Source organism: Aptenodytes patagonicus, chromosome 1, assembly GCF_965638725.1.
Source record: "Aptenodytes patagonicus chromosome 1, bAptPat1.pri.cur, whole genome shotgun sequence".
In the NCBI taxonomy this organism is placed as follows: domain Eukaryota; kingdom Metazoa; phylum Chordata; class Aves; order Sphenisciformes; family Spheniscidae; genus Aptenodytes; species Aptenodytes patagonicus.
The window spans coordinates 151,048,996-151,076,306 of record NC_134949.1 but is presented as its reverse complement, the minus strand read 5'-3'; the positions used below and the strand labels follow the sequence as shown (position 1 = coordinate 151,076,306).

Genomic DNA, 27,311 nt, shown 5'->3' with positions numbered 1-27,311 from the left:
GTTTCAACAACATGAAGGATTGAAGGATTTTTTCCTCCCATATCTAGCTAATATTATCTGAGGTAAGTCTATGAAAAGCAGTAACTTCACTGAAGATAACCACTGTATAGAAAGGAGAAATAAAGCAACCACTTGTTAGATTTTTTAAAAGCACAGAGCACAAGACATACATGTACTCAAAAAGTAATGAAACAGTGTATACAAGCGCTGAACTTCCTAGTACAAGTATGCCTTTTAAAACCATTAGTATGCTGTTCAGTTTTACTCTGAATGAGCAAGAAAACAGTTAATAAAGAACATACACTGCCTCTGCATGCAATAAGTAACATGGAATCTCAAATGAGAATCAGTCATGGTAAATTGGAAGTACAAATTACTTTTGTTAATAGGTGTCCACCTACCACACAAAACATCTACTTGGAAAAGCGTGTCATGTGGTAGCAGAGGATAACACAAACATAATGTTCTCCAAAGCAAGACCTCCAGTCAGTCAAACAAAAAATGAACATGCTACGGGGCAGCAGAAAGTTTCCCAGTGTTACACTTTAAAAAAAAAAAAAAATCTGTTTCCGGAAAACATTTTATGGCTATAACTTGGAAGAACCTTTTGAGATCTCCTGTTCAAACAAGAACCCCAATATTCATTTTCATACAGACTAATTACTAGTTCACAGCTGAAAAAAATAGTTTTATAATGTGAGCCACACAGTTGGTAGTAACGTACTTCTTTTACCTTGCAGAAACAGCCTTCAAACTTTAAGTTACCAACTGGATTTCAGCAGAAACACACACAACGGTGAAATTCCAATTACTCAATCTTTTATTTATTCAAATAAATAAAGAGGTAAATGGCTATGACTTATTTTCTCTTTTTAAATGCAGGTGTACTGATGCCAGAATTAGAGAAACTTCTGTGGGGAGGAGACAGGGCAAGTCATCTTGTGCAGAACACGTTCCACGTTTACTTCTCTAGAAATGTACCCTTCTGTATTACAATCTACCACTTTACAAGAGATGAGCTATTAGTTATAAGGTTTGTTTGCAAAAGGCTTAGGAGGGGGAGAACGGTCAAGTCATATCTGACCACCTCTGAAACATCTCAACAATCCAATAGTTAAAATTAATATACTACACACTGTGATCTTGATCCTACTTAAACTGACAAGAGTTACTACTAAAATTAGTAAACATTTGATCATTTAGCATTAAAAAAATTGGTGTTTTATGGTCTGCAATAATCCATTTTGATAAGTTAATCTTGTATTTTTTACATCAGCTTATTGTAACAGTCATAACTGTTCCCAAAGAGTTCTAAAGAACCATTAAGCAAATAAAAGGAATGCTTCTTAGCCTTTTTTCAAAGGAAAAAAGGCCAAAAATTAACTCAACCAACCTTTTGAATAAGAATTGAGTCACACCACTCCACACTGCCCTGGGACCTATTCACAGCCGCAAAATTAATGGGAAAAAGTAAATCAGCAGTTATTCATAATTAAACAAAAAATAAATCCCTTTTACAGCATGAAATACATTTTATGTATTTTCAAGTAAGACTGTTTACACAGGATGAACTTTACACTGTACATGTTTTGTGATGTTGAAAGCATATAAATACAGAGAAAAATACTGCCACAACCAATGCACTTAAATACCTGTACATTATTTACATTTTAAAATATTTTACACAGCTCCAAACCATCAGCGTCCTTTAGCTATACACATTTCAAACTGGAGTGTAAAATGCTTACAGTTTTTTAACAAGGGAATTTTCAACATAAATGCTGCTTTCGGTTCCTTATTAATTCAATGGACTCAGGTGTTAACTTTGTTCCATGCCAGCCATCAGCGACAAAGCTAAAGATTCCACTGCGAACCAAACCATAAAAAAGTAGTTAATATTTGCATTTGCAGCAAATGTTTATCACAATATTCAATTCTGTAGTTTAAAAGGAAGACACCAGTTTATTTTTTAAACTGTAACACTTCAGAATTTAAGACGGTAAGACATTTTATGAATCTCTGACAGTTTAGACAATATTTCACCACTTTCATCATCAGTTATCCATTAGTTATTTCAGGTGGCAAGAACTGGTAAGAAATTAGCTCTGTTTGAAACACTAACTGCTGTACACAAAAAAAAAATGAATAAACGTTGTGGGGGGTTATATGCAGTAAGCCATTCTCACAGACAGTTCTTGCAGACAAGCTCTTGTAGACTTGAGTAGCAGTGATGTCAGATATTACCTCTTTTAGAATCACAGAATCATAGAATCGTTTAGGTTGGAAAAGACCTTTAAGATCATCGAAGTCCAACCGTTAACCTCGCACTGCCAAGCCCACCACCAAACCATGTCCCTAAGCACCACATCTACACATGGTGTAAAAACCTGTTAGAACATGCATCTACATCCCAGCTAACCCCATTCAGCAGTTGCCCCCCTAACTCAAACTGGCACCGATTAGCGATTTAAGCTAATATCAGGCTGCAAGTAGAAGCACAGACGTGTCGTCTTCCGCTGTTTCTGCTACTGAGGATGCAACTCCCAACAGATGGGCAGAGCCAAGAGCTCGGTGCAGTTGCAGCTGAGGTACTATAATACTAATATTTTATCTGTTCAAGATATATCACAGCTGTCATCCAACAACAACAGAAAGAATGCTCTTCTATACCCTCCAGAACTTAGTTTCATTCGTTTAGAAAACTGCTTGTCACTTGCTTGACTACATCAACATCCCCTCGTCAAGAAAACAGGTAAACTGAAGACAGTTGTCATAAAAAAAAAGCATGGTACGAATACTCTAAAAAAATAATCGTTAACTTCTTAAGAAGTAAGGCTTCGTGTCCCTCTATGATTACCTCACAAAATGAGATTCTTTAAGATGTACTGACAAACGTTAAACCAGATTAAAACATAAATACATTCCTAGTAAAGCTTGCGTCCCAGTAAGTGCAGGTATGTGAAAAGCCTCATGTACTTACAGTGAGGAAAAGAGCCTCGACAGACAGCTTTGTTGAGAACAGTTACAAGAAACATGTGACAGTTTTTAAAATCAGATTCCATCTTCTCTATGGATTCCATCCTATGAAACAGTTTAACAGAGGAATGCTTAACGGACTAGCCACTATGTTATCTTCAAAATACGACCAAAACTTGACAGTAAATGCCAAAAGTACTCTTTGCATAACATTCTGGCTTGAAGTTACAGTATTTCAGTTATGCCTGTGTATACTACTTCTAGAAAACAAAAGCAATTTTGACAGCAGTATCTGAGCACTATCACAATGGCATTAATAATTTCCTCATCATCTTAGAAATCTCTGCAGTGACTAGGAAGAACTGTGTGGTTCCAACTGACAACTATTATTCCTACTAGCTTTGTATTTCAAGACAGCCATTCCTGGTCCCTATTGCTTCAGAGCTCCTTGAGGTAAACCTACACTGCCAAATAAATCAGGGACACCCACACTGCTTTACTACCAGCCAACTCTTGAATTCTACTTTGGACTGTGCCGGCTAGCGCTCACCAGAGGAGGGAGAAGATGTAGTTCACAATAGTCACTCCTTTCCTTTTTCCCCTCTCCCAAGAAGATACGGATGACGCTACCTCAGCTATGACTTTTTCTGCCACATCCAAGAGCACACAACCACATGCCCTGAGTTTCAGTCTTTATCAACAGCCTTCACAAATTATTTCTGACACTTTGAATCAGAAAAGCACTCCAAAAATAGCAACTTCCTAATGCCACAGGAGAGCGGGATCCAAGTTCTAGGTAGCATCTGTGCCAAAGAGAACTAGTCCTGAAAAATATGGATGTGAGCCAGTCCGCACCAGCTGGTCTCAGGGCCATAGATCAGCCCTTGAGTGTTAGACATAGCCTTGGAGACTTGCACACTATCATTCATCCTTCAAGCAGCAGGTTACACAAGCAAAAGTATAAAGTATAAATTGGGAGAGGAGTGGCAGGAGAGCACCCCTGCAGAAAGGGATCTGGGGGTGCTGGTCAACAGAAGGCTCAATATGAGTCAGCAGTGTGCCCCGGCAGCCAAGAGGGCAAACCGCATCCTGGGGTGCATCAAACACAGCATAACCAGCCGGTCAAGAGAAGTGATTATCCCGCTGTATTCAGTGCTGGTGCAGCCTCACCTTGAGTACTGTGTGCAGTTCTGGGCCCCACAATTTAAGAAGGATGTTAAAGGTACTTGAATGTGTCCAGAGGAGGGCAACAAAGCTGGTGAAAGGGCTGGAAGGCATGTCCTGTGAGGAGCAGCTAAGGACTTTGGGCTTGTCTACTTTGGAGAAAAGGAGGCTGAGAGGTGACTTCATTGCTCTCTACAGCTTCCTGAGGAGGGGAAGTGGAGAGGGAGGTGCTGATCTCTTCCCCCTGGTGTCCAGTGACAGGACGTGTGGGAACGGCTCAAAGCTGCACCAGGTTTAGACTGGACATTAGGAAGCATTTCTTTACAAAGAGGTGGTCAAACACTGGAACAGGCTTCCTAGAGAAGCGGTTGATGCCCCGAGCCTGTCAGTGTTTAAGAAGCACTGGGACAATGCCCTTAACAACTGGCTTTAACTTTTGGTCAGCCCTGAAGTGGTCAGGCAGTTGGACTGGATATCATTGTAGGTCCCTTCCAACTGAACTAGTCTATTCTATTCTAAAAAAAAAATCAGATCTTATTTTTAATCTTGTCTAAGGGATGGATTAGAGAAAAGCAACTGATTCCCAGGCCAACAAATTAATCTTATCTTGGAAATTACAGGTGGGTTTCTAACTTCAATCATGGCACATAAGGAAGCACACATCTTTTCTAAAAATCCCAACTATGACACCCGTCCCAGGTTGTTTCTACAGAAATGGTACTATGGGAAAGGATAGACCAAGAATAACTTCAGATTTTACCAATGATACAAAATCTGAGCATTTGAACTAATGGAATCAAATATTCTGCATGAAAATCTGGACTCCAAAGTCAGTGGCAAAACTTTGATTGACTTCAACAGCTTCACGTTTTTATCACAAATTTTTTTACAAAGGCTTTATAATTTTGACAGTCCAGATTAGAAAAATAAGGAGGTTTAGAGATTAGATTAGGGTTTTTTTAAAGAAAAACAAAAATTTATTGCCTTCTAGAATGAAGGCCAAACAAAATAATTCCATTTTTCATAAACCAATTAATGAATGTCAACATCTAGCTGCCTACAATTTTAAATCATCGCCAGGAAACATGATCATAAACCAAACCTGTGAACCTCTCATTTTACCATTACGAACAAATATGAAGGAAAAGAAAACCCTCTTTGTTGCTATGCTCTACAATCTTTTCAAACACTTAGACGTTATATATTGGCCAGCCTTTTAATTAGAAAATACTGAACATACACTGACACAAGTGCATTAAACTTGTTAAGTTCTATCTAATATAAATTTCACTTTTGCTAAGAAATAGCAATTAGCCTCTGGTATCTGCTGTTAAACACTGAGCAAAGTCCTGTTATTTCACACAAAAAATGTCTTGAAATCATATTCTGAGCTGTGAAATTATGACCATGTAGAATTTTAGGTATGTATACTTACTTCCAAGCCCCCAAACCAGCCTGCCAACGGTCTGCAAACATCAGTACTAAATTTAACACTTTCATTATAGCTTCTTTCACAAAGCTCACCTGAAATAACAACAAAAGGAGTAACAGTCAGAAATGCATTGTTAAGCATAATCATTTTCATTATTAAGCTGCAATACAAAGGTATCCCATGCCATTTAATCTGATCTATAAAAACAATCTCCTAAGTACAATGTGATTCTTCTAAATTTAAGATGTGTTTTGTGTTTGCTCTCTAATTCACTTCACGGCTGACTATTTCGATGAGGACTATGCACAAACAGTACGTGGGATAAAAGGTTACAATGCTATCCATGTACCTCCAATTCCTTGCCATACCGGTAGGTATAATCCTCATTACATTACCAAGCCTCAGTTTGTTCAAATCCTCCCATCTCTTAGAAACGAGTCATTTAAAATCCAATATAAAGAATTTAAGTTTATCTTCTCTCCTTGATAGAATTGAGCTAAGACTTGCAAGGGAAACTGGATCTCAGTGTTAACTCTGGAAAAGCTACCATTTCCTTAAGAGTACCTATATATTGCTTAGTATGTATGAACTGCAAAATAGACAGCATAATTAGTACTAAACTACTTTCTTGTCCTGCTAAACTCAATATATCAAATATGCCAATTTTTTTACCCACCTTTTCTCTCAGTAGGCAGCGATCATGGATTGTAGATAGGTATCTGTAATGAATCTTTATCAATTGATCTAAGTCTTTGGCTTCTTCTACCTGATGCTGAAACTCCAAGCCTGTACTGTGAAGAATCTTAAAAAAAGATGACCATGGTTATTAAATTCCACGTAGCACACAAGTGCTTATGACTCCCTTCCAATATTTTTTTTTAAGAGCCTAAAATTGCCTGATTCATTCACTCTTCTCTCTCAAATTTTAGGCTCACCCTCCAAATTACCATCAATAGCAAAAAATTTGAGCTCTTCTCATAACTGCACAATGACATTCCTCATATAAATAGGAATATTGCCATTGCACAAGGGCAGACAGACTATCCCCAGAGGAGCTGATTTGGAGTATATTAATTTTATTAAAGGCAAAAAAAGGCAATAGTAGAGCAGGTATGAATCTACAGGCATTGCCTTTATATTTGAGAAGTCATGTATACACTTTTGGATCTGGGTACTTGAGATTTTTGAGGAGGATCCATTTAACTAAAACGTCTGTAGTAACACTTTTATAAGCATAATAGCTCTTGAGAGTAATAACTTACAGAAACCTATTTTTACATAACTGCTTCAGTCATCTAGCACAGGGAGAAACAGTCAAAAAGAACTAGTAATATCCAAAGATCAATCATATGCATGTAGAACTTCTAAAGCATTTTTAGAATTACTGATTTAAAACTGCCAAGTTAAAACTGAAACATGTTTAGCTCAAAATCATTTTGCAGAAAGGACATTAGACTAAGATTTTGCTTTTTATTTTTGTTTTTTATGTTTTAAAAGAAAATTAATACTGCATCTCCAGTTACAAGTTCTTAATATAAACGGAATTGTGATATAAGACAAACCCTAGTCATGATGTAGTTGTGCAGGCTGTTAACAAAATGCATAAGTTTCACTCTTAAGAGGAACATGCGATGTATTTGTTGTTTTATACTTTCTGTTTGCAATCCAAATAGAGGAAGCGTTCCTTGTTCTAATGAAGTTCCTTCCTTAACCTGTGGGTTTTCTGCAGCACAAACTAGTTCTAAAAAGAAAAGGCAAGAGTATTATATTGAAGTGCTTATGAAGACAAACTTAGGCTAAAATGTTACTTAAAACTGAAATTTGTTATTTCTTATTATTCTGCACACAATACTGATGTAAGATTTTTCTTGCAATTCAGATCTGTTATTAAAATATAGCAACAATATACTGAATAGTGTGACAGTATATGTACAATGCAGTTTGCTAAATACTAGAATAGGAAACGCTATTTAAGATCTAAAGATTATGTGAAAGAATAAAAAAAAAAATCTACATTAAAAGTAAATGTGTATACTATCTCCACAAAGGGGAAAAGACCTAAGCACAAAGCCATACCCATAAAGTTTAAACAATAGAAAACAACATACTTTTAGGAAGAGAATTACTTAACTGATGTACAAAACATAGATGAACCCATTAACTTTCTCATTTATTTTTCTAGGACATGAAGCGTGTATCCACTTCACATGGGACAGGAAGAGTATAAACTTTAACCTGGTGAAGGAGACACTAAGAGACCTCTTTCTACAATCCCCACATTATTTAAATTGCAGCTTAGAGTATGTATTCCCAACTGTCTAGCTTACTGTTTCAATCTCAAATAGAGTATTTTTTTCATCTTGTTTTCTTAACTTGTTTGCAAGGTATTGCTCATAAAAACTTGGGACTATACATAAAGCAAAACATTAGGGTGTGGTAGACAGACCTTCTTTCAACAGCAAGGTCTGAAGAATAAAGTAACAAATTTCCAATATAACTAACTAGACCTGCATCAAAGAGACAAAGGGAATGCATGAATAGTGTTGTCCCTGAGGCTGAAAAGAAGTGAAAAACATGCCCTGCTTAATATATCTGATTTGCGAAGCTATAGAAGTTAGTATTTTATAGAATGAATCAAAATTCTGGTTTATACTACTTACTGCAGAAAGCAGCAGACTATTTATATCCTTAGACCACAGAGTAAGTTTTTAGAGTATCTTTCATTGAAGAAGTTTCTTACCATCAAATCGTAAGACATCTAGACTATACTTGGCCCACTTTATTTGCAGCAAGAGCAGAAAAACTTGATTGTAAATTTTTTGGCACTCTAAGCTTATAACTATATCCACAGGCCAAGGAACCTAAGAAGAGGAGAGGATAATCAAGACAGAAAATGTAAGTCACTTTAATACAACATTTCAAATCTGTTCTAGAATAAGAACTACAGCAATATTAACTCACTACCTTGTAACTCAATGTCAAACCATCTAAGGTGTGGACAGGGAGTTTCTTCTTTGCTGTATCAACACTTTCAAATGATATAGACAACCTGTGCCAGGAAACAAGGGATTTAATTGGTGATAATCCATTTTAAACTAGTGGTTAGTTTCATTAAGTTTTTTTTTATTTCTTATGGCTAAATACCAACTGTCTGATTTCATCTGGGGGACTTGGATAGAAGAGATGACAACAGCTCAAAACTTCATTACAACAGATTCTTTTAATGTGTACAAAATAATTAGTATTGCGCTATGCAAGTTAAGTATGTTAGTGTAGGTAAGTGCAAAAGAAACATAACTGAACTATATTTTGCAGGCTTTTGCATTTTACCTTGCACTGTCCTCTGGATAGCGTTGCCCAACTGCTTCTTGAAGTTGAACATTTAAGAAAGCAACATTCTGCCAAGTTTCCTTTTCTCTAATTTTGTCAAAAATAGATGTATAGAAGTCATACATGGTATCTCCAGCTTCAAGTAAGAAAAAGTTTCTCATTGCCTGCAAATATTCTACAAGCCTAAACAGGAACAAACATATAACATTTCCTTAGTCTTAATCATACAAGTGAAATCAAACACAACTGTTACAGAAACAAAAATCTTCAAACCTCTTCACTACAAGAACTCAGTATTGAACACAAAGTTAATGAAGTCCACAGTAAATCCTTTGCTTAACCCTCAGATAGCCTTCACATATGTTCAAATAAAACAAAATAAACCAAGCCATTTTTTCCTGTAAGCTTGAACAGCCCCAGCTTCAGCGGAAGTGCTCACAGTATTCAGCGATCTTACGGGCTAGGCAATTCTCAGAAATAGCTTAGAGTTTGGAAATCCTGTCCCTCTCCCTAAACAGAACTTAAGGAAGAAGATGCAGTTTCAGGGAGAGTTCTGTCGAAGAAGAGACATTAATATGGAGCCCCAGAAAATTATGATATGGATTTTCCTTTTCTGATAAAGTAGGAAGAATAGTACCGCTACAACTCTCACAAGAACCATGAGTATAAATTCATTAAGTATTTCAGACAGATTAAAAGTATGATGACTTATGACCACCTGAAAGGTAAAAGGAATAGGCTGTTTTACTCTAAGTAATATAAAAACACCACATAATATTCTTTTGTCTACTATACATTTTATAGTCGCATAACTGAATCTCATATTAAATATATTCTAGCTTCCTAAAATTTTTCTTCCAGTTTCAAACGACAACACTATTAAAAGTACCGTTTGAAACAATTTCTCTATTGAACATCCACTGAAGACAAATGACAGCTTTGCTGTTGCTTTAAGCTAGACCAAGTTTTCACCCAGGATTCTATCATGTTAGATCTCCCTTTCCTCCTTAATGATTTTATTGTTGATTATCAAATTGGAGTAGAAACACAACACAAAATCCCTGCTTTTAGTGTACGGCATACCACCAGTAGTTAAAGAAAAAAAAAGTTAAGGAAAAACAAATCTACTTTCTTACCTATAATCCTTCTTTAAAGTTTGCATTAGATTACCACAGCATTCCAAGTATTGCTTGTCTATGTGCGGATAAAGGCAAGACCTCAGTGTCAGTTCAAAAGTCTGGCAGGTCACGGATTCTGAGGATCTATCTACACAAACATCCCCACCAGTAAACTTCTCGTGAAAGTCACTCTGTTCCAAATATAATCTTCAAAATAAAACAAACTGCTTAGGGAAGAAGGTTCAGAGTTCATACAATACAGAAAACAAAAATGTCATACCTTCAAAGATTTTAATCAAAATTGGATCCTCTGCTCTCAAATATATGGTGCAGAAGTAATAAAAGCTGTTTCATAACTATAGTACATATCCAGCCTATTAAGTGATCCTTCATACTGTTTTTGTATGACCAGGCATAAGAATATCAAAAAGGGATGACATACTATAATCACGTCATTGCTCAAGGAATAATTCTGAAAAACAACATCAAGTTCAAACACTATACAGCTTAATAAACAAACCCATTGTCACAGGAACTTTTAAAACTATATTGTGCATATACAGCAGTCAGATGAACTTCCCAGGAAAGAAAAATAAAATTAAAGAAACAACTAAAAATTTGAACAACAACCACCCAAAAAAAAAAAAAAAAGCAAAACCCAGCAACAACAGAACAACAAACAAAAAAACAAACAAAAAAACCCGACACCACACACACGGCGAATCGGTTTGAGGCACCTTAAATATGGGGTCCCTATATATTATCTGTAACATTATATCATGGGAAGAGAGTATCTGCAGTCCACACTTGGTAAGTTTAATTATTTTGTCACAGAAAGAAGCAAATTATTATAATAATTTGTAAAAAGCTACTCGCTAGCTGAATCCATTGTAAGAGGAAGCCCGGTTCATAGCAGCTACTGCCTTAATAGACTGGATGAGTCAGACATTGAATTAATCTATCCATTTTGACAAATAGAATAGTCCCAATGAACAAGGGAAGTAATAGAGTCTTATCTACTATTAATTACGATTTCTTTAAAAAAAAACTCCTCCTAGGACTGAAATGAAAACATGTAAATCGCCAACTAGTATTTAGGAAAAACATAAATAGCTATTTTCTTATTTGTAATCACAAAATAAGTGAGATTTTCAGAGTTTGCCTCTCCTGCTAATTTCCAAGACATTTATAACCTCTGTAGGACTTCCCTCATTATGAAGAATGAAGTATTTTTATGCAATTAACATGAATTTTGAAAGGCTTTTAAAGTTAAATTATTTAAGCACAGCACAACTGAAGCTGCATTCTTCAAAGAATATACTTGGTGCAAATCAAAGACATTGTGTACAAATTCCAAGCAAACACATTTAAAAGTTTAGATTTTACAACAGCATTCACTATTAAAACACTTGTTTGCTAAAAGCCTGTTATGATAAAGACTCCTAACAGATGCGAGTAGCAGATTCTTCACTGATGGTAATTGTTTTTCTTTAACTAAGCACAAGGGTAGTGTTCATTTAGCTTCTGTCACTGACTGCTGGTGCTCCTCTTTATTCTGTGCTTGCTTGTTTTCAGCAGCGGCGGCAATAAAAATTTGGTCTACCAAATATCACCAGGCAGAACATTGCTCTCAACAACACAGCAGGAAGATTGTTCATTTACCTGGCAAAATTAATAGCCAGCAGTGGGTCATGGACATCATCCAGTTCCAAGTGTCTTTCTGCTATGGACTGCATCTTTATCAGGCTCTGCTTTGTGGCCTGCTGTTCTGTAATAATGTCTGGAACAGACTCTTCCCCATGCCGCAGGCGAGACTGCACAGATTCCAAGAACAGCGTATACAAACTCTTTCGTTCAGCATCTAAATTGGGCAACACATTCCACGGTAAGATTTCATTCTAAGAGACAACATCATCTTAACTAAAAGAAGTCCAACATGTACTTGCTAACTTTTAACATACTAAATTTAGGCCACTATTCAGGGAAAAACTCAAATACATATTTAAATAAGTACTGCTAAAATGGTAGGACTAGTCCAATGCCTAAGGTCAGGCATATGTTCAAATGGATTGCTGGATGGGTGTCTGAAATATGAAATATCTCCGAGACTGTTAGAGAACTTCCTCCTTCAGGTGCAAAGGCAGTTAATTCTTAGCAACTGAAACAACCCTTCAGTATTCACTAGAACAGGTTATATTCTCACACCAAAGGGGGAAATAAACCTGGAGAGTCTCCAAAATAATTTAACTATCTCTACTTCTAAACATCAAGAAACATCAAAACAAAAAAATGTCTTTTGGTTCCTCAAAAAAAAAAAAAAAAACCACCACCAAAAAAACACCAACATTGGTTACATTGTTGTACTATGTTTTACAATCATTCAAGATAAACATCCTAAATATCCAAATATCTTTCATCTAATTATTAGTAAGTTTTTTTTTTTTAAAAGTTCCGCATGCTATCTCAGAATTATTCAACCACTTAGTAATGAAAAACAACTATTTATTAAAACAAAACAGCTTTACTATTAGAACATACAAGCTGTTTTCGTTTGTCTCGTTACCAAAAAAAAATGCTTTGCAAGCACATGAAAACAAGTTTAAGAAAAATTTAAAGCAATAAAAAGCAAAGGGAACGCTCAATCTTTATTCACTTTGCTCTTTCCACTTGTTTGCATTGGAAGAGTAAGTGTTGTCAGTCAGACCTGAAGTTACCAACCGTGATACTGACATTCAACACGGAGTGTTACATTATTCTAAAACCATGGAAACACTACTACAAAAAAATACACCCATACTGTTAGATACCCTAAGGCATGATAGTCCACAAACTGACATCTCACCTCTTGACGCAGCCTGCTGCGGAGAGCCATCTTTGCATTGAAGATTCTTCAACAGCTGCATGGATTTTCCAGCCATGATGATTTGCTTCAGCACAGGTTTCAGAAAAGAGACCATAGTGTGTTGCCTGCTCGAAGGGGCCTGATCACTGCCAGAACTGGCACTGGCATTATCACTCATCTTCTCTTCATTCTCCGTCTTCTCTGATACACTGTATAATGTGTAGGTAGCATACCAAAAATCTCTGTGGTTAACTGGAACATTTTTGTTTCTGCAAAGAAATAAAAAGCTGTTGAGTATTTCCCTTTTCAAAAGATGAAACTTCATTACTAGAAGATGCGTATCATCTTTGCTCTATGCTTTGCCTTTCTCTTAGAATAGTCAAGAAGCACTTTCAAAACTATATAAAATAAGCTCATTCATATCACAAACTATCTAGACACCTCTAGAAAGGATGATAGCTTTAGCAGGATAAAGAATCAGCTCACAGGAGATAAAACGATTGTATAACCAAATAAACCCCCAAACCAAGGCAACTAGAGTAATTATAATTAAATTTGTCCAGGAAGTTATCTATTCACAGTGGCATGCATCCTAATCATAAAATGATTAGTGATTGACTTTCAGATTTATTTAAAATGCACAATGAAACAAATACTACTGGGAAAGCTGAAAAATTCTGGAGTAGGTGAAACTCAATTCCTAGTTCACTTTGCTTTTTTGTGTTGTTTACATCAGATACAGAGTTTGGTCTTTGAAGTCAGATGGAAAACAACCTAAATTAGATAATTAAAATGAAGCACAAATATAAATAAAAGTTGAAATCACCCCCGTTAGTAGCACTGAAAACATAACTACAGAACCACAGAAAGAAAAGTCAAGTAGGACATAATAAGGATGTTAAAGATCTCAGCTACTAAGGATTTATTACAACAGTACTCTTACTTCATGCTCACCTTGACCTGCCTTAACAGACAGAGGTTCAGTTAAGTTTGGCAAATAGGGGGAAATGGATTTGTAATTACGAGCCAAAATTTTAATTTCTATATTCACTTTCCAGTTCAAGCTGTCAAAAAAGGGACCAGCAAAATGTAGCATACAAACAGAAGAGAAATTACTAGCTCAAATAATATTTAGGACATGTGCATGTAATTCAAGACACCATATTAACTTGTACTACAAGTCAGAAGCAATGAGTATCTTAATTCTAAATAGCATTTGATTTATAACAACCATAGATTAGTAGAAGAATTAAAAAGTAAATTTTGTAATTTTTACAAACGTCTTGGTTTTGAAAAATGGTTAATTGCTTTTAAAAAAGTCAACACACTTAGAGTCAGACTGCTGATTATTTATTATAGATGGAAAAAATAAAACAACTGATTTCTATTCCAGAACAATACCTGGTAGGGCTCCATATCTAATGCAATTTCCCTAACGGGAAGTTTGAGACAAGTTATTAAAGTATGATTAAGAAATTAAATCTATTTAAAGTAAAATAACAAATGTGAAAACCTACTTTTATTGTCACCCTTTACCTGCTAGGTTCTATAGCAGGTTTTGTATTCATACTTGCACAGCATTATGTGTGTCCAGTACCAGCATCCCTACCTCTGAATGATAAATTCCTTTGCAGGATCAAACAAATTACCATGGACTATCCATTCATCCACTGTCTGTAAGTATGGCCTCACAGTTTCAACCCAGAGAGAGAATAGAAGGGATACCTGAAGGGGGGGGGGGGGGGGGAGAAAAAGAAAAAGTGGCTGAATATTTTTATACTAAGCATTAGAAGCAATATGGTAAAGCCTGACTTCTTAATTGTGCAATTATAGTTTATGAGATATACATAACTACACTTAAGAATTTTTAAAGATAAAATGTTAAACTAAAAATTACAGCTTTAGTCATTTTAATGGAAGCCTGCATTGTGCACGCTTCCTCGTTACTTTTGTCATCGCAGTTAGACCCAAACAGCAGTTTTCATTTTTTTCACTCTAACATCTCTTAAACAGCAAGGGGTAGTCATAAAACATTCTGTGGTTTTATAACGCAGAAAACAGGAAAACAAAAGGACATCATGACATCTACTACATTTTCAGTAGTATAATCAACAAGTTACTGTAAGAACCCACAACCCTACATTTCAGCATTAACTGAATTATGCAGCTGTAGAAATAGGAGGGAAAGCTATTCCAAAGCTCCCTCTTTCACCACAGCTTCCTGGTCTCCCATTCCCCACAGTTCCTCCCCTCAGTCCTAAAACCACACTGCTGCTGATCTCCTCATAAATCTGATTTTGTCCAGGCTGAGTGAACTCATGTCAGAAAACAGTAATGCATTATGGCTATCAAATTTGTCCTCAATGCTTGGTAGCTGCACGCTAGTGTACTCCATCACCGTAAAGAAATTTAAGTTGCTAAATATTCTAGTGCATCATTCTGTTAAGGAAGGAACGATTTCCCCTACCGTTTGCTCAGATGCTTCTCCAACACTGTCATATTCAAGAATAGCTTTGTAGAGAGTATTAAGCAGATGAGATGCTCGCACAACATTTCTAGTGTCAGGTGGCACTTCCGCTACTCCTGTACTGAAAACTTTGTGAAGTACCTTCAGCTGTGCCAGTCGGGGAGACAACTTATCTATTACTATTGAAAGTGTGACTGTTTTATCTGGAAAAAAACCCCAAAGATTTATAAAGGTAACATGCAACAGAAATCAAATTTTGTTAATGAGGTTTTAAAATACAGCATGGCATCCTTCACAGTTTCAAAACGTATCTGCATAATGTTTTTCACATTTCCCTCTTATAAAAATTTCCTTGCGTCCCCCCCTCTTGTAAAATTTCCCTTGCACTGTACCTTTGTTGATTATGCATTTTTCAATTTCAGTAAGTTCTTCTTTAAAGCTAATGAAATATTTATACAAGGCCCACATAAAAGCTTGGTAAGTTCTGAACGGGGCTTCAGTAGTTTTCTTTGGAGTGGAAACTGTTCCATGCATTATGCTTTCCGGGCTGTGTCCCATCACTTCATCAATAAACTTCTGTAGTCTAAACACAACTTGACCATATGCCGCTATCTGCTCCAATACAGATCTCAGGCAATTCTAGGAAAAAAAAAGCCTAAAACTTTTTAGAATCATCTAATAAAAATTTGTATTTTATAAAGCCTAAAAATTAAATCACAAGATATTTCTATAAATTAAAATGTAATAATATTCTGCCATGTCTATCGCTTCATCACATTCTCAGATATGGGAACAGCCCATTCAGTTTTATTAAGTCAGATGTTCTTAACGTAGTCAAAACACAATTGTGGAAATGTGATTTTTCTGCAAGCAGTTTCATTTCCTTTTCCCCAAAATTACATCTTCCTAATGACAGATATATTCTGCTGAGATTCAGAAACAACTTACATGGGTTAAATGAGTTACAATAATATCATTCCGCACAGCCACTTTTCCATCATTCAGCTGAAATATAAAAAGCTTTTTCACTCCTGAAAGTAGCCTTGAAAAGAAACAAAGAGAGTAGTAATTTTTCCCCCTTAATGGACTCATAATTATATAATTAATAAAAGAATTAGCTCTCCTGGCCTAAAAGTTTATTTTCTTCAAATAAAAGGGGACCACAGATCAAGTACAATGCTATTGGTACCATAAGTTGTTGCTAGAACAAGAACAATAAAACACTGGCATCAAGCAAACATCTCCTGAAGTTCCTTTACAGTTGAGATAATTTCCAGCCATAGGATGACTTTCTAAAATTGGACACTATTAAAAATCCATAGGGGCAGGATAAGAACAAGTTGGTTCCTCTTAACAGTTAGACTTGAAGAATCAATGCATACAAGAAGTAGTAAGCTACTTTCTTCTTTGTGAATCTGAATGGTTAACACACATAAGCAGCATCTTTATTGTCAGCAATGGTGCAAGCTCAGTAATAATTCTTTTTTCAAACACAACTTCAAAGATAAATCTCTCATTTCCTTGAGAGAAATACTAAAAGTTAAAATGCAGGCTTTGTGATGTTGCTCTTACCAAAGAGTTTCCCGTATAACTTGAGTTTCAGTAACTAGTGTTCTCTCTTCTGGCACATATAAAGGATCACTGGTGTACAAGTGGTGGTCCCTTAGAAAAAAGGAAATGAAAACAATTTAACGGCTGAAATAACAGCTGAATCACCTGAAAGTAAGAATGAAGCAATAATCTTAAGGCTCAGTTTTGTTCTAATTATATCTGAGTAGATCCAATGTTCGGGGGGGCATTTTAAGTATATAAACAAAAGCAGTTTGTTTTCATATTGTTAAGCAAAATACTATGGAAAGCATTCAAATATCATCTAGCCGTACATAGCAACACAGGCAATTAAGTAGCAAATACCTGAAGTACTGAATCTGCGTTGTTTTGTTTTTTGTGGGTTTTGGTTGGTTTTTTTTTTTTTAAATTCTTGATCCTTGATTATTTTATTATTTCTCATTCAATGCTGTGAAAATTTATAGTTACTTTCTGTTAAAAATACTAAGCTAGAAAGTAAAATATCAATTTCCCTAACCCGTATAAGAAAATTCACACTTGAGCCCAAAAGTTTACTTAAGAAATGGAAACTTTCACAGCCACCTAAGAACTTTCCCTTATGATCCTGTGTTACATAATTCTTTGTAAACCTTCCACAGTATTTTTCATACTTTAGTGAAGTATAGAACAATTATTCGCATTTGTAGTATTTTGATACATTAATATCATCAGTGGCAAAATTTATGCAATCATGTTCAAAATTCAAAAATCCAAATTAATTAATACTAGTTATATATCATACATATATATAACATACATCTGCTAACAACATTGCAACAGAAACAGTGTTGCTTTATTTATGTTACCGATTTCCTAATATTCACTGTAAATTTTGGTTCATAACTGGCTAGATAACCAACTGACCCTAAAATGAACTTAACTCCTTGATTAAGAAATTCATTAAATCAAGGAACCGAAGACAAATCTAATGGTCTGTATTACTGCAGTACTGATACATCAGAATTTGGGACAGAGGGAAGAACCAGGCTTTTTTTTTTTTTTTTTTTTTAATTGAACTTCCTTCTCATTTTTTTTCCAAAACCACAGCAGACCACGACTTTATGCTCCTTCCCCACATAAAATCTGGGCTTAAGACTAACTTTGTAAGGGAGGCACCAAAAACAAACAAAAAGTTAAACTTTAGGGAACTCCTCACTTCCAGGACTACTTACAACCCACCTGTATTAGTTCCTCAGAGACCTTCGTAAAGGTCAGCCCAAACAAAATTCAACAATAAGATTTGCTTCTTTGAAAAAGGAAAACCCTCTCTCTGATATGACAAACGTAATAAAAACTAAATAAAAGGAAAAGAATCTATTAATAGAAAAAACAGCTCATTTGTTCATTTTATTAATTTGCACCCTTTTAATACTGTTTTTAACTAATTCAGTAATAACTGTACTATCTTTATGCTTCCACAGTAAAGATGCTTAATAAAGTCGTTATTTAGCATTATATGCCAGTAAGGAATATCTAAGCGATACTGTTTTCTTACCAGACTGCAGCTAGGTTGGAATGCAAGTGCAAACTATGTGAAAAGCGAGGAGCTCTTCCTGTCCAGTACTGAGGAACGACATGCTGCTCCAGCCAGCTGCGGGCACTGGGTTCACTAACTGTGAAAACACGTGGACAGTCGGTAAGGTATTTTTATTTATTCAGGAAATGCTTATAAAACACAGGAAAAAGTTATTAATAAGCTCAGCTTCAGAATCACAGATCTTTTCAAGTAAGTTACAATTCACAACTATTTACACTTTACTGCACTCATATATATGATACCATCGTGCACAAATTAATTTACATAGAAATGCCTCATTTCCTAAAAGTTGCAAAAGTCCTAAAAAATAACCTTGGAGATTTATGTAGTTTCCAATTCTTCCTTGGAAAATAGGCTTCTGTCTCAGGTAATTCTCAAATGATATATACAAAACCAAGCTGACTTAAAAAATAAACTGCCAAATATCACCATCTTTGTCACTATGTTCCTTTTTACTATGCATTTAGTACATTACCTAAAATGTTTTTTTCTTAAATGTGATTATTAAGAAAACTTTACCTAATCCCAGTTAGACAGCTACTGCTTATACAACGTATGAATATTACGCAGTCTTCTTATGTAAGGTATCCTCTATCCTACAATATTCTACGCAAAAATATACAGCTACAGTTAATACTCCCTGAAGCTATTCAAGACTAAGCCACTAGTGTTTTAATTACATAAAACTATTTTTTTCAAAAATGCTTCACACCCAGAACTGAGTCAACTGTTTCTGTTGTCAACCAAATTTTGTTTCAGCATTCTGATACTTAATAATAAAAATTTACATTACATCCATATAACTACATGCTACATTTACTGTATGTTTTCATTTCGATATTGAAATATCCACATATATTTCCACAGAAATAAACAGAATTCTTCTCCATTAGCAACAAGAGAAATCAGATCAAACCTTCCATATTGCTTCCTTACTGTTAAAAATTAAAAAAAAGCAGTAGCGAACAATAAGCTGCACCTTAAAACTACAATTATAGGTCTAAAACACACCACCTCACTAAAGAATAATAAATAAAGCTGCATTAGCTTGCTAAATTTGAGTATGTATGACTATATCAGAAGAATTATAGCTTATTCTAACCTTTCCAGGAAACATTAGGTACTGTTTTCTTATTTGGATCTTGGTCTTCTAAAGGTGTCCTGTCTACTTGAATACCCGAGTCCTCCCTGCTCAAAGGCTGTGTGTCTTCCTCCTCTTCACTTTCTCCAGACCAATCCTATTAAGTGCAACAAATCCCAGTACGCTTCAGTACAACATAGCAGACAGATATATATTGACTTCCTATTCAAGCCAAACATAAACTATTCTCTTCTTTCTTCCACTATAAAGTAAATTCAGGACACTAAGACTAACATAACTGTCTACCAGAGAGTGGTTTAAGTTATACATAACATCAATAACCAGACAAATGAGAGAACTGGGAAAGATCACAGAACTACAGCAAGTTCTGATTAGGAGCAGGCAGGGCTCAGCAGAAGGAGCCAGTTTAGTTGCAGGACTAAGTCAAAACATGGTGAAAAACAAAAGCATTTGTATTACTGTTACTCTGCTTGGGTCTGTGTATACTTCATGGTATTAAGTAAGAAGCAACATATTAGGGAATCCTGCGAGAATCAACATGCAGAGCATACAAACTAAGACAACTCAACCAGGTCTCTAACATACTTCAAATCGGTTTATACAGTTTGTTTTTTTACCTTAAGAAATTACTTACTGGTGTATCTATGCCTGGGCCAAAGTGAATTTCTTCTCCTTCCATCAGATACTTTCCCCAATCAAATTCTTCTTCCTTTTCTAAGAGAAGTATAAATATAAAAATACTAAGTATCACATAACTCTTTGTTTTCTTCTAAAAACATTTCCAAAGTTAAAATTACCTTGTTACTCTAAATCTAAACCAAAAGGCATTCCCTTCCACTTAAGGTTACACCACTGTTCCTTTAACAAGGTTATACACTTTCAACATGACATGTAAATTGCGACGTATCAACCATGTATATTCCTTATTTATTAATTCTCAATTTTGTTGCTTATACACTCAAAAATATGCAACATAGCGTGCCATCAGCACATTTATCTGTATTATGTTACATTACCCCACGTTTCAATCCTGGAAAAACATGCAAGAATGCAACATATCACTTATTGTGACAAGTCCTGTTTAGCTCGATGGAAACATTCTAAATGTGTGATTTACATATGCACAAGGATCCTGGACTGTAAACAACATAAAGCAAGAACTGTCTTAATCTCCAAAAAAGACACCACATATCCATGATGTGATGTGTAATACTTTAAAAATAACAATCACACTTACAATGTATTATATCTTAAACATGAAGCTTACTCAACTGTAATTAGTGTTGTTTGAGATAACCTCTTCATATTCACATTCCTGGAATGGGCTGAAAGTGCATTCAAAACACCGCCGAGGGAATGTGCAGAGATCATTCAAAAAGGAATCTTAAGATGCAAGATTTTCTTTAGGTTAGTCTGAAATATTCTTCTTTCAGTCTATGATACAACACTGTAAACAAATGGGGGATGGTATCCACTCAAACTTAAGCACAAGCCTCATTTTTAGGCACTGAGTGAAACAGTCCTACTTTAGACAGCAGGCAGCTGGGACCTCTCTCTGGAAACCTTTAAAGGTATCTCCCTTTCCTTGACTACATAGGGAACACAGGAATTTACATCACCAAAGCTGTTTCAACAGACCTCCTACTGAGGTGCAAGACAGAGACTGAGGATAGAAACCCGTTGTCTGTCTTTGAGCACGTAAGCACTGCTGAACTGGTGGAGAACATTAGTAATGTGATAGCGGTACGAGTCAAAAAGAGCTCCCGAGGTACTTTCGTGGCTGGAAAACTTAATTAGGCAATGTAACATAAATGGGGGTAGGAAAGATTGGCAGGCTATTTTAAATGTATAAATCATAAAAAGACAATCAATAAAGCACCTTGAAGTGAAGGAGATAATAAAATGGAGAGGAAAAATGTCCTTCTTATCAGACTGCGTTAACGGATTGTATCTTTCATTAGCAATATAAACATCTTGTAAACTTACCCACTTCTTTGACTCTTGGTTTTTCCACATAGGTGGTGTTGGATGGAGAATCAGACAAACACAACAGAAGAGACAGTATGGAATAGTGTGTATCTGTCTTTAGAACACATTAAAAAAAAAAAAGGCAAGTCAGTAAGTGGTCTGAAAGATTTTGGTTAGGAACAAACTCAGCCTATTATCTGCAGGAATGCTCCCCATTAGTTCCCATTCCCCAGCCCTGAATTGCAAAAATAACATCTGCAACATGACATTCAATGCTATCCATTCTCTTTTGCCTACTAATTAGCAGATAAATATACAAATACTTTAAAAGTAGCCACAGCATAAGCTGCCTCTTACTGAGCTGATAATCAGAGAATATGGAAAAGGGATAAGAGGAACCCTGAAGTACTGTGAAAGTAAGAAGTCACCAGAGGACAAGGGATAATGGACACCTACATTAACGTGGATGAGGCGGAAGGACACAGGTAACGGGCCTGCAGGAAACCAAGTCTTAGGCTCCCCTATTCGTATGGCTGATAATTTCAAACAGAGGCTAAAATGAAGTCAGCTAAAACACTTTGCTAAAATCGCTACATTTTAATATCACATTCACATTATCTTCCCTCATCTGAAAAATCTACACTAAGCATTAAGGATGCATCTTTAACTCCAATATTGCACTAATGCGGTTGTGAAACAGAGGCCTTCAATCAGGTTAGAAAACTGGGCCAACACTGGGATGCTGCAGAGATTTGTGTTATGGTCAATTCCCTAATATCTGCTTGCAGCACAACCATTTCTTACTAAAGAAAGATTTTTATGTGGCCCAATTCTAACTTTCCAAAGTTCTTCAGCAGACCATTTCATATCTAGACATATGGAGATTCTGCAATCTACATCCTATATACTTTGACACATACATACACACATACATAAAAAGCTGTTTCAGAATGAGATCCACTTGTATTTAAAAAAAAAAAAATTCAAATTTCTGATAAAGCAGCATCAAACTCATCTAGTATATATGGAATATAATATGTTCCTACTGAACATTACTGACTCTACAAGAGTTTGTCAAAGAACACCAGTAGGTCATTGACAGAATCACGTGTGCGAGCTGGTGTTTCACTTACCAGTCATAAAACTGATAAATACTCAGTCTTCCCAATTATGTGCCACTGCTGAAAACTAAATGCAGTTTAACTTCCCAAATATGAGATATTATCTACTTCCAGCCATACCCCAGTTGCATTTCCAAAAGGAAAAAACAAAAAAAAGAAGGCTTTTTCAAATCTTAGGATACCTGCAACATTCAAGTATTAAGTGCTTGCTTGGGCTTTTGTTTCGGTTTGTTTGGTTTCAATTTTATTAGACTCTCAAAACAAGCACAACTAAAGGTCCTTTTTCAAAAATCTACAGAGTACAGTGTAACAACTGAAGATATGTGTAAGCTATTGAGGGTTCCGGGGTTTTCCCCACAAATTAGAGGAAACCTACTACAGTGCAAAGAAAGGTAAATGTCAGTTCCATGGGAAGTAAAATCGGACTGCAACTCAGAACACACAGCCCTATTAAAGAATATCATTATATGGAGCACCACCTCTTAAATCACAAGCTTAAATTTCCCAATAGCAGGAACTTTCAGTTTTCAACGATCAAGTTCATTATTAGACACTTTCCAGTGTGGTAGTTTAAGTGAGACAACTTCTGCCATATCCATCCAGTCCCTATCCTAAACTGATTTGATACAAAGTGTATCAAAAGTGAAACATATACATAGGCTCAATAAGGAAGCTACGGGGCAGGAGCACTCCATTTGGAAATACTAAAATCAAAACGTCCAGATGCATTACTTAAGGTAAAAAAAATTGGGCAAAGAGTAAGAACTGCTCAGTTTGCCATTGTTTTAGAACAGACGGGAACCTAGATTCATCTAGATTCTAGCTACAACATTTGTACAATGTTGACCATAAAACATCTGCTCTGCAATGAGATGTCCTTTAAGTCATGAAACTGCACATGCTGAAACCCTGACAAGACAATAAACACATTTCTAAAATAAATGGGGAAACTAAAGAATACAACCCTGAAAATCCACGACCTGCAAATCCACGAAACTGCAAACCCCACTGCTAAGTCATCTCAAATTTCCAAAACTACATTACAAGTGAAGTCCCCATTGTCAGTATAAACACAGGAGTACTGGAAAAAAAGAACAAGGAAGTTGCAACATACATACCTTTGTTTCTTCAATACTTGGGAGTGGCGAGTTCAGAAATTTTTCCGTTAGTCTTTTCCAGCTTGCAGCTTTTCCAAGGTCAGAATGAACTATCAATTTTTCATGTATTCTAATAACAAAAATAGTATCAAAAATGCTTCAAAAAAGTTAACTAATACATTACTAATCCATAAGCATAAAACTTACCCTTCTATCGTCCTCTCTACTTTGTGACTGTTCACGTCAAGAAAACGGTGAAATCTGTGTAAGAAATGTGTATTAGAATATGTTTAAAAAAGAAGCTTAAGTAAGGAAGAAAATACAGCTGATTTACATACACGAGGACAACATTATTAGTTTAATAATGCATGCTTAATTCAGCAACAGCATTAAGCATCAACAAAATTTAATCTTGGTGTCTCTTAGCTCAAGAAGGATTAACTACAATTGACCTTAAAGATGGAAAAATGGAATGCAGGTTACATTTAGCCAGCACTTTAAGCCGAATGGAAAATTACTACTGTATCGGAAAACTAAGCAATTAAAGTATGCTGTCAGTTACGTCAAGTGGAGCAAAGAGATGAAAAACTGTATTGTCAAAGGCATCTGTGTCAAGCGCACAAAAATTATCTGGGACTTGCATCACAAGCACAGGCAAAACAAACACCCACGTGGGAAGGCCTCTAAACCCAAATGAAGCTCCTTTATAAATAGTAAAGGAGAGTGCCTAAAAGAAAAGAGAGCTTAATCAAAATAAAGAAAGATATACCACCAAAGGTAGTATGTATAGGGACAAAATAAGAACTCATGAAAGGTAAGATGGACTTTGCAGAAGAAATTAGAATATGAATAAGGTTCTTCAGTTATATAGAGAGAAAAACCAGGGAATGGGATGTGACAGCAGCGAGCACAAGGTCAAGATACTCTATATGTAGGCCCTCAAAGCCAACCTAATATTTTGCCTCAGCTACCAGCAACAACTGTACAGAACACAGGGGTAAAACTCTCATGACCACAGACAGAAATGAAAACTACTGGATCTGAATCAGGAGCAAAAGTTAAGCTAAACAGGCTGAATTTGGAAAGACAATCTAAAAATCACCTCAATATCAAAGAAATAAACTAGAAAACGAAACTGTAAGGCAAGTAGCAAGGATTTTTAGTTTTTTCATCCTCCATCCCTGGAGGATGAAGACATGCCCATATTAAAGAAAAGAAAAAATTACTTTATTAACTAGAGACCCATTAGTCTGATTTCAGCTGTGTATAAGGCTTTGGAATAAAAGCACGATAAAATGTTAGGTAGCTGACATTTAGGTTAAGAAAATATAGCTTATCTCATTTCTTACAGCACATTAGCTTACATAGGAAATCATTAGTTCAAATGGAAAATGGTGGCAAGTACAAGAACTCGAAGATTTAGAAAAACAGACTGGAATGACAACAATAAAAAAAGAATCTGCACTGAAAAGAAAAATTAAGCTGAAGGGAAGTTATTAGTGAACTTCCTTTAGTCTACAATTACTTAAAGGTTTAATTAATGACCCTAACACACACACACACACGCAAAAAAAGTATCAATTTTTAGGCAAGTTGGGAACATCATGAATAGGATTACTGTGCTGCATGGAAAGAAACAGATGAATCTGAGAACTACAGCATAGAAACATCATCACGTCTAACAGTACAAACCACAAGTTTCACAAACTTGAAACTGAAGAGAGTTTTTGCTACAACCTAAGGTCTCATGGTTTGGAAATACGGTATTAGTCAATCTCAGGCTGAAGTTCCACGCACATTTCTTAGACAATAATTCTGGCATAAATACCTTCCTCTTCCCAAACCTCCCTGTGAAAACAGTTTGTTGTCAACTCTGCATCACTCCCTCTGTTTTCTTGCCATGTTGTTTTAAAAACAAACAAACAATCCAACAATTCCCCAATCTAAAAGAGCACACAGCTACACAAGCAACTGGGTCACCGAAACAGAAGGAGAGGTGTCACAAGAGGAGATGGAAGACAGAGGCTGTTTACCTGGCTCAAGAAACCCTGCTACCATTACCAATCTGCAGACTCAGAATAACAACTGTTACAAGCAACTACTTTGATGCAGCTACAAAACCAATAAATGCAATCCTATGATGCGTTACACAAAATATTTCTGGTAAATATAAAGAACATAGGGAGACAGCAGTTACAAATACCATATTCCTACATTCCCAATGAATACAACTAGCCTCCTCAAAATTCAGCAAAGAGTTGAACTTGTCAAAACACTGGCTACAGGTCACACTCAGCTCTCCCACACCTCAGACTCACCTTTGCTGTTTACCAATGGCTATTTGGTTACTAAAATAGTCTTATTTGAGCCTATTAATAGTTAGGATTCACAGCCTGACTTGATGCAATGCAGTTATGCTATTGCTTACCCCAAAAAATGGATTTAAACAGCATAAAAAAATGTAAGTAGCATTGATTTTAAATGGATTAGGTACTTGCTGCATGAAGTTAAGCAAGTACGTAAGACTCCGAAGAGGCAGCAGTTAGTGACAGTATAGGAAACTGGAAATAGATCATGTAAAAATTGGCAGCAGACACTGAAATGGTAACTGTGATAACTGAAAAAGCAGTGTGTAAAACTTTAATAAGACCATTTTAGATGGCAGCGTAATAGAATTTAAGTGATACAGATAATATATATTACAGGTTAATAAAGACCGTGTTTATGACAAGCTCAAATAACATCAAACACATGATCTTCTGCAGATTGATAATCTTTCATATAAGCAGCACAGTATTCTTGGCCAGAAGCTTTATCTCGATTTGGTGGAGTTCTCTTTATTTGCTCTTTACATATAATGATTATTTCTTTACTTCCCTCCAACAAACAAAATTTCGGATGGCTAAATGAAGATGTTGAAAGGTACCTTTTTACGGATCAGGAGAAAAGCCCCAAAAGACCGAGATTTAAAAGTGACAGAGTAATAGCCCCTGGCCCTCTGACAGGGACTCGCAAACGGCCGCCAGCGCTACCCGACACCCTGCACGGAGGGTACGGCAGGACACGGCCCTGCACGACACCCCAGCAGCCACAAGGCACCCTCCTCGTTTCCAGGCGAGCAGGTGGCAGCGGGTCACACCACACCGCAGTCCCGCAGCACAGAGGAGGGGGCCCGGCCCAGCACCGGGTGCCGGCCCCGCCGGGGGCTCCTTCCCCCCGCAGCGCCGGTGGGAGCGGGGCGAAGGGGCCCGCTCGATCGCCCCCAGCCCCGCTGCTGACGGGCACCGCGGGGCCGTCGCAGCCGCGGAGCTTCTCCCCGGAGCGGGGGTGGCGGGCGCTGACCTGAAGTTGGACCAAGCGAAATTCAGCGCCGTCTGGAACCGGCCGCCGCCCAGCTCCTCCTCAGGCAGGCCGGTCACGCTGCGCACCAGCGCACGGACGGCTCGGTCCTGCTCCTGCTCGAATCGGCTGCGGCGGCCGGGCGAGGCCAGCGGCGCCGCCATGGCGGCAGCAGCGACGCCGGGGGGAGAAGGGGGCGACAGCTCCGGG

The 27,311-nt window shown here is 36.6% G+C and overlaps 1 protein-coding gene across 2 annotated transcripts; it reads right to left on the bottom strand.

Moving 5' to 3' along the window:
* Positions 1 to 797: 797 nt before the first annotated feature.
* On the bottom strand, positions 798 to 27,311 carry TUBGCP5 (tubulin gamma complex component 5). 2 transcript variants are annotated; one of them, XM_076358746.1, is made up of 24 exons: positions 27,105 to 27,311; positions 23,970 to 24,023; positions 23,784 to 23,892; positions 21,563 to 21,659; positions 20,849 to 20,959; positions 20,211 to 20,290; positions 19,577 to 19,712; positions 18,433 to 18,550; positions 16,902 to 16,991; positions 16,278 to 16,371; positions 15,722 to 15,968; positions 15,330 to 15,532; positions 14,472 to 14,587; positions 12,863 to 13,131; positions 11,683 to 11,881; positions 10,039 to 10,227; positions 8,903 to 9,085; positions 8,537 to 8,621; positions 8,313 to 8,433; positions 7,135 to 7,313; positions 6,249 to 6,374; positions 5,576 to 5,664; positions 2,981 to 3,081; positions 798 to 1,866 (listed from the first exon to the last, which is right to left on the bottom strand). In XM_076358746.1, the coding sequence occupies exons 1-24, from the start codon at positions 27,263 to 27,265 to the stop codon at positions 1,820 to 1,822; spliced, it is 3,204 nt and encodes a 1,067-aa protein (XP_076214861.1). In that variant the 5' UTR covers positions 27,266 to 27,311; the 3' UTR covers positions 798 to 1,819. The 2 variants fall into 2 exon arrangements, with proteins under 2 accessions (XP_076214861.1, XP_076214869.1); XM_076358754.1 differs by lacking the exon at positions 20,849 to 20,959.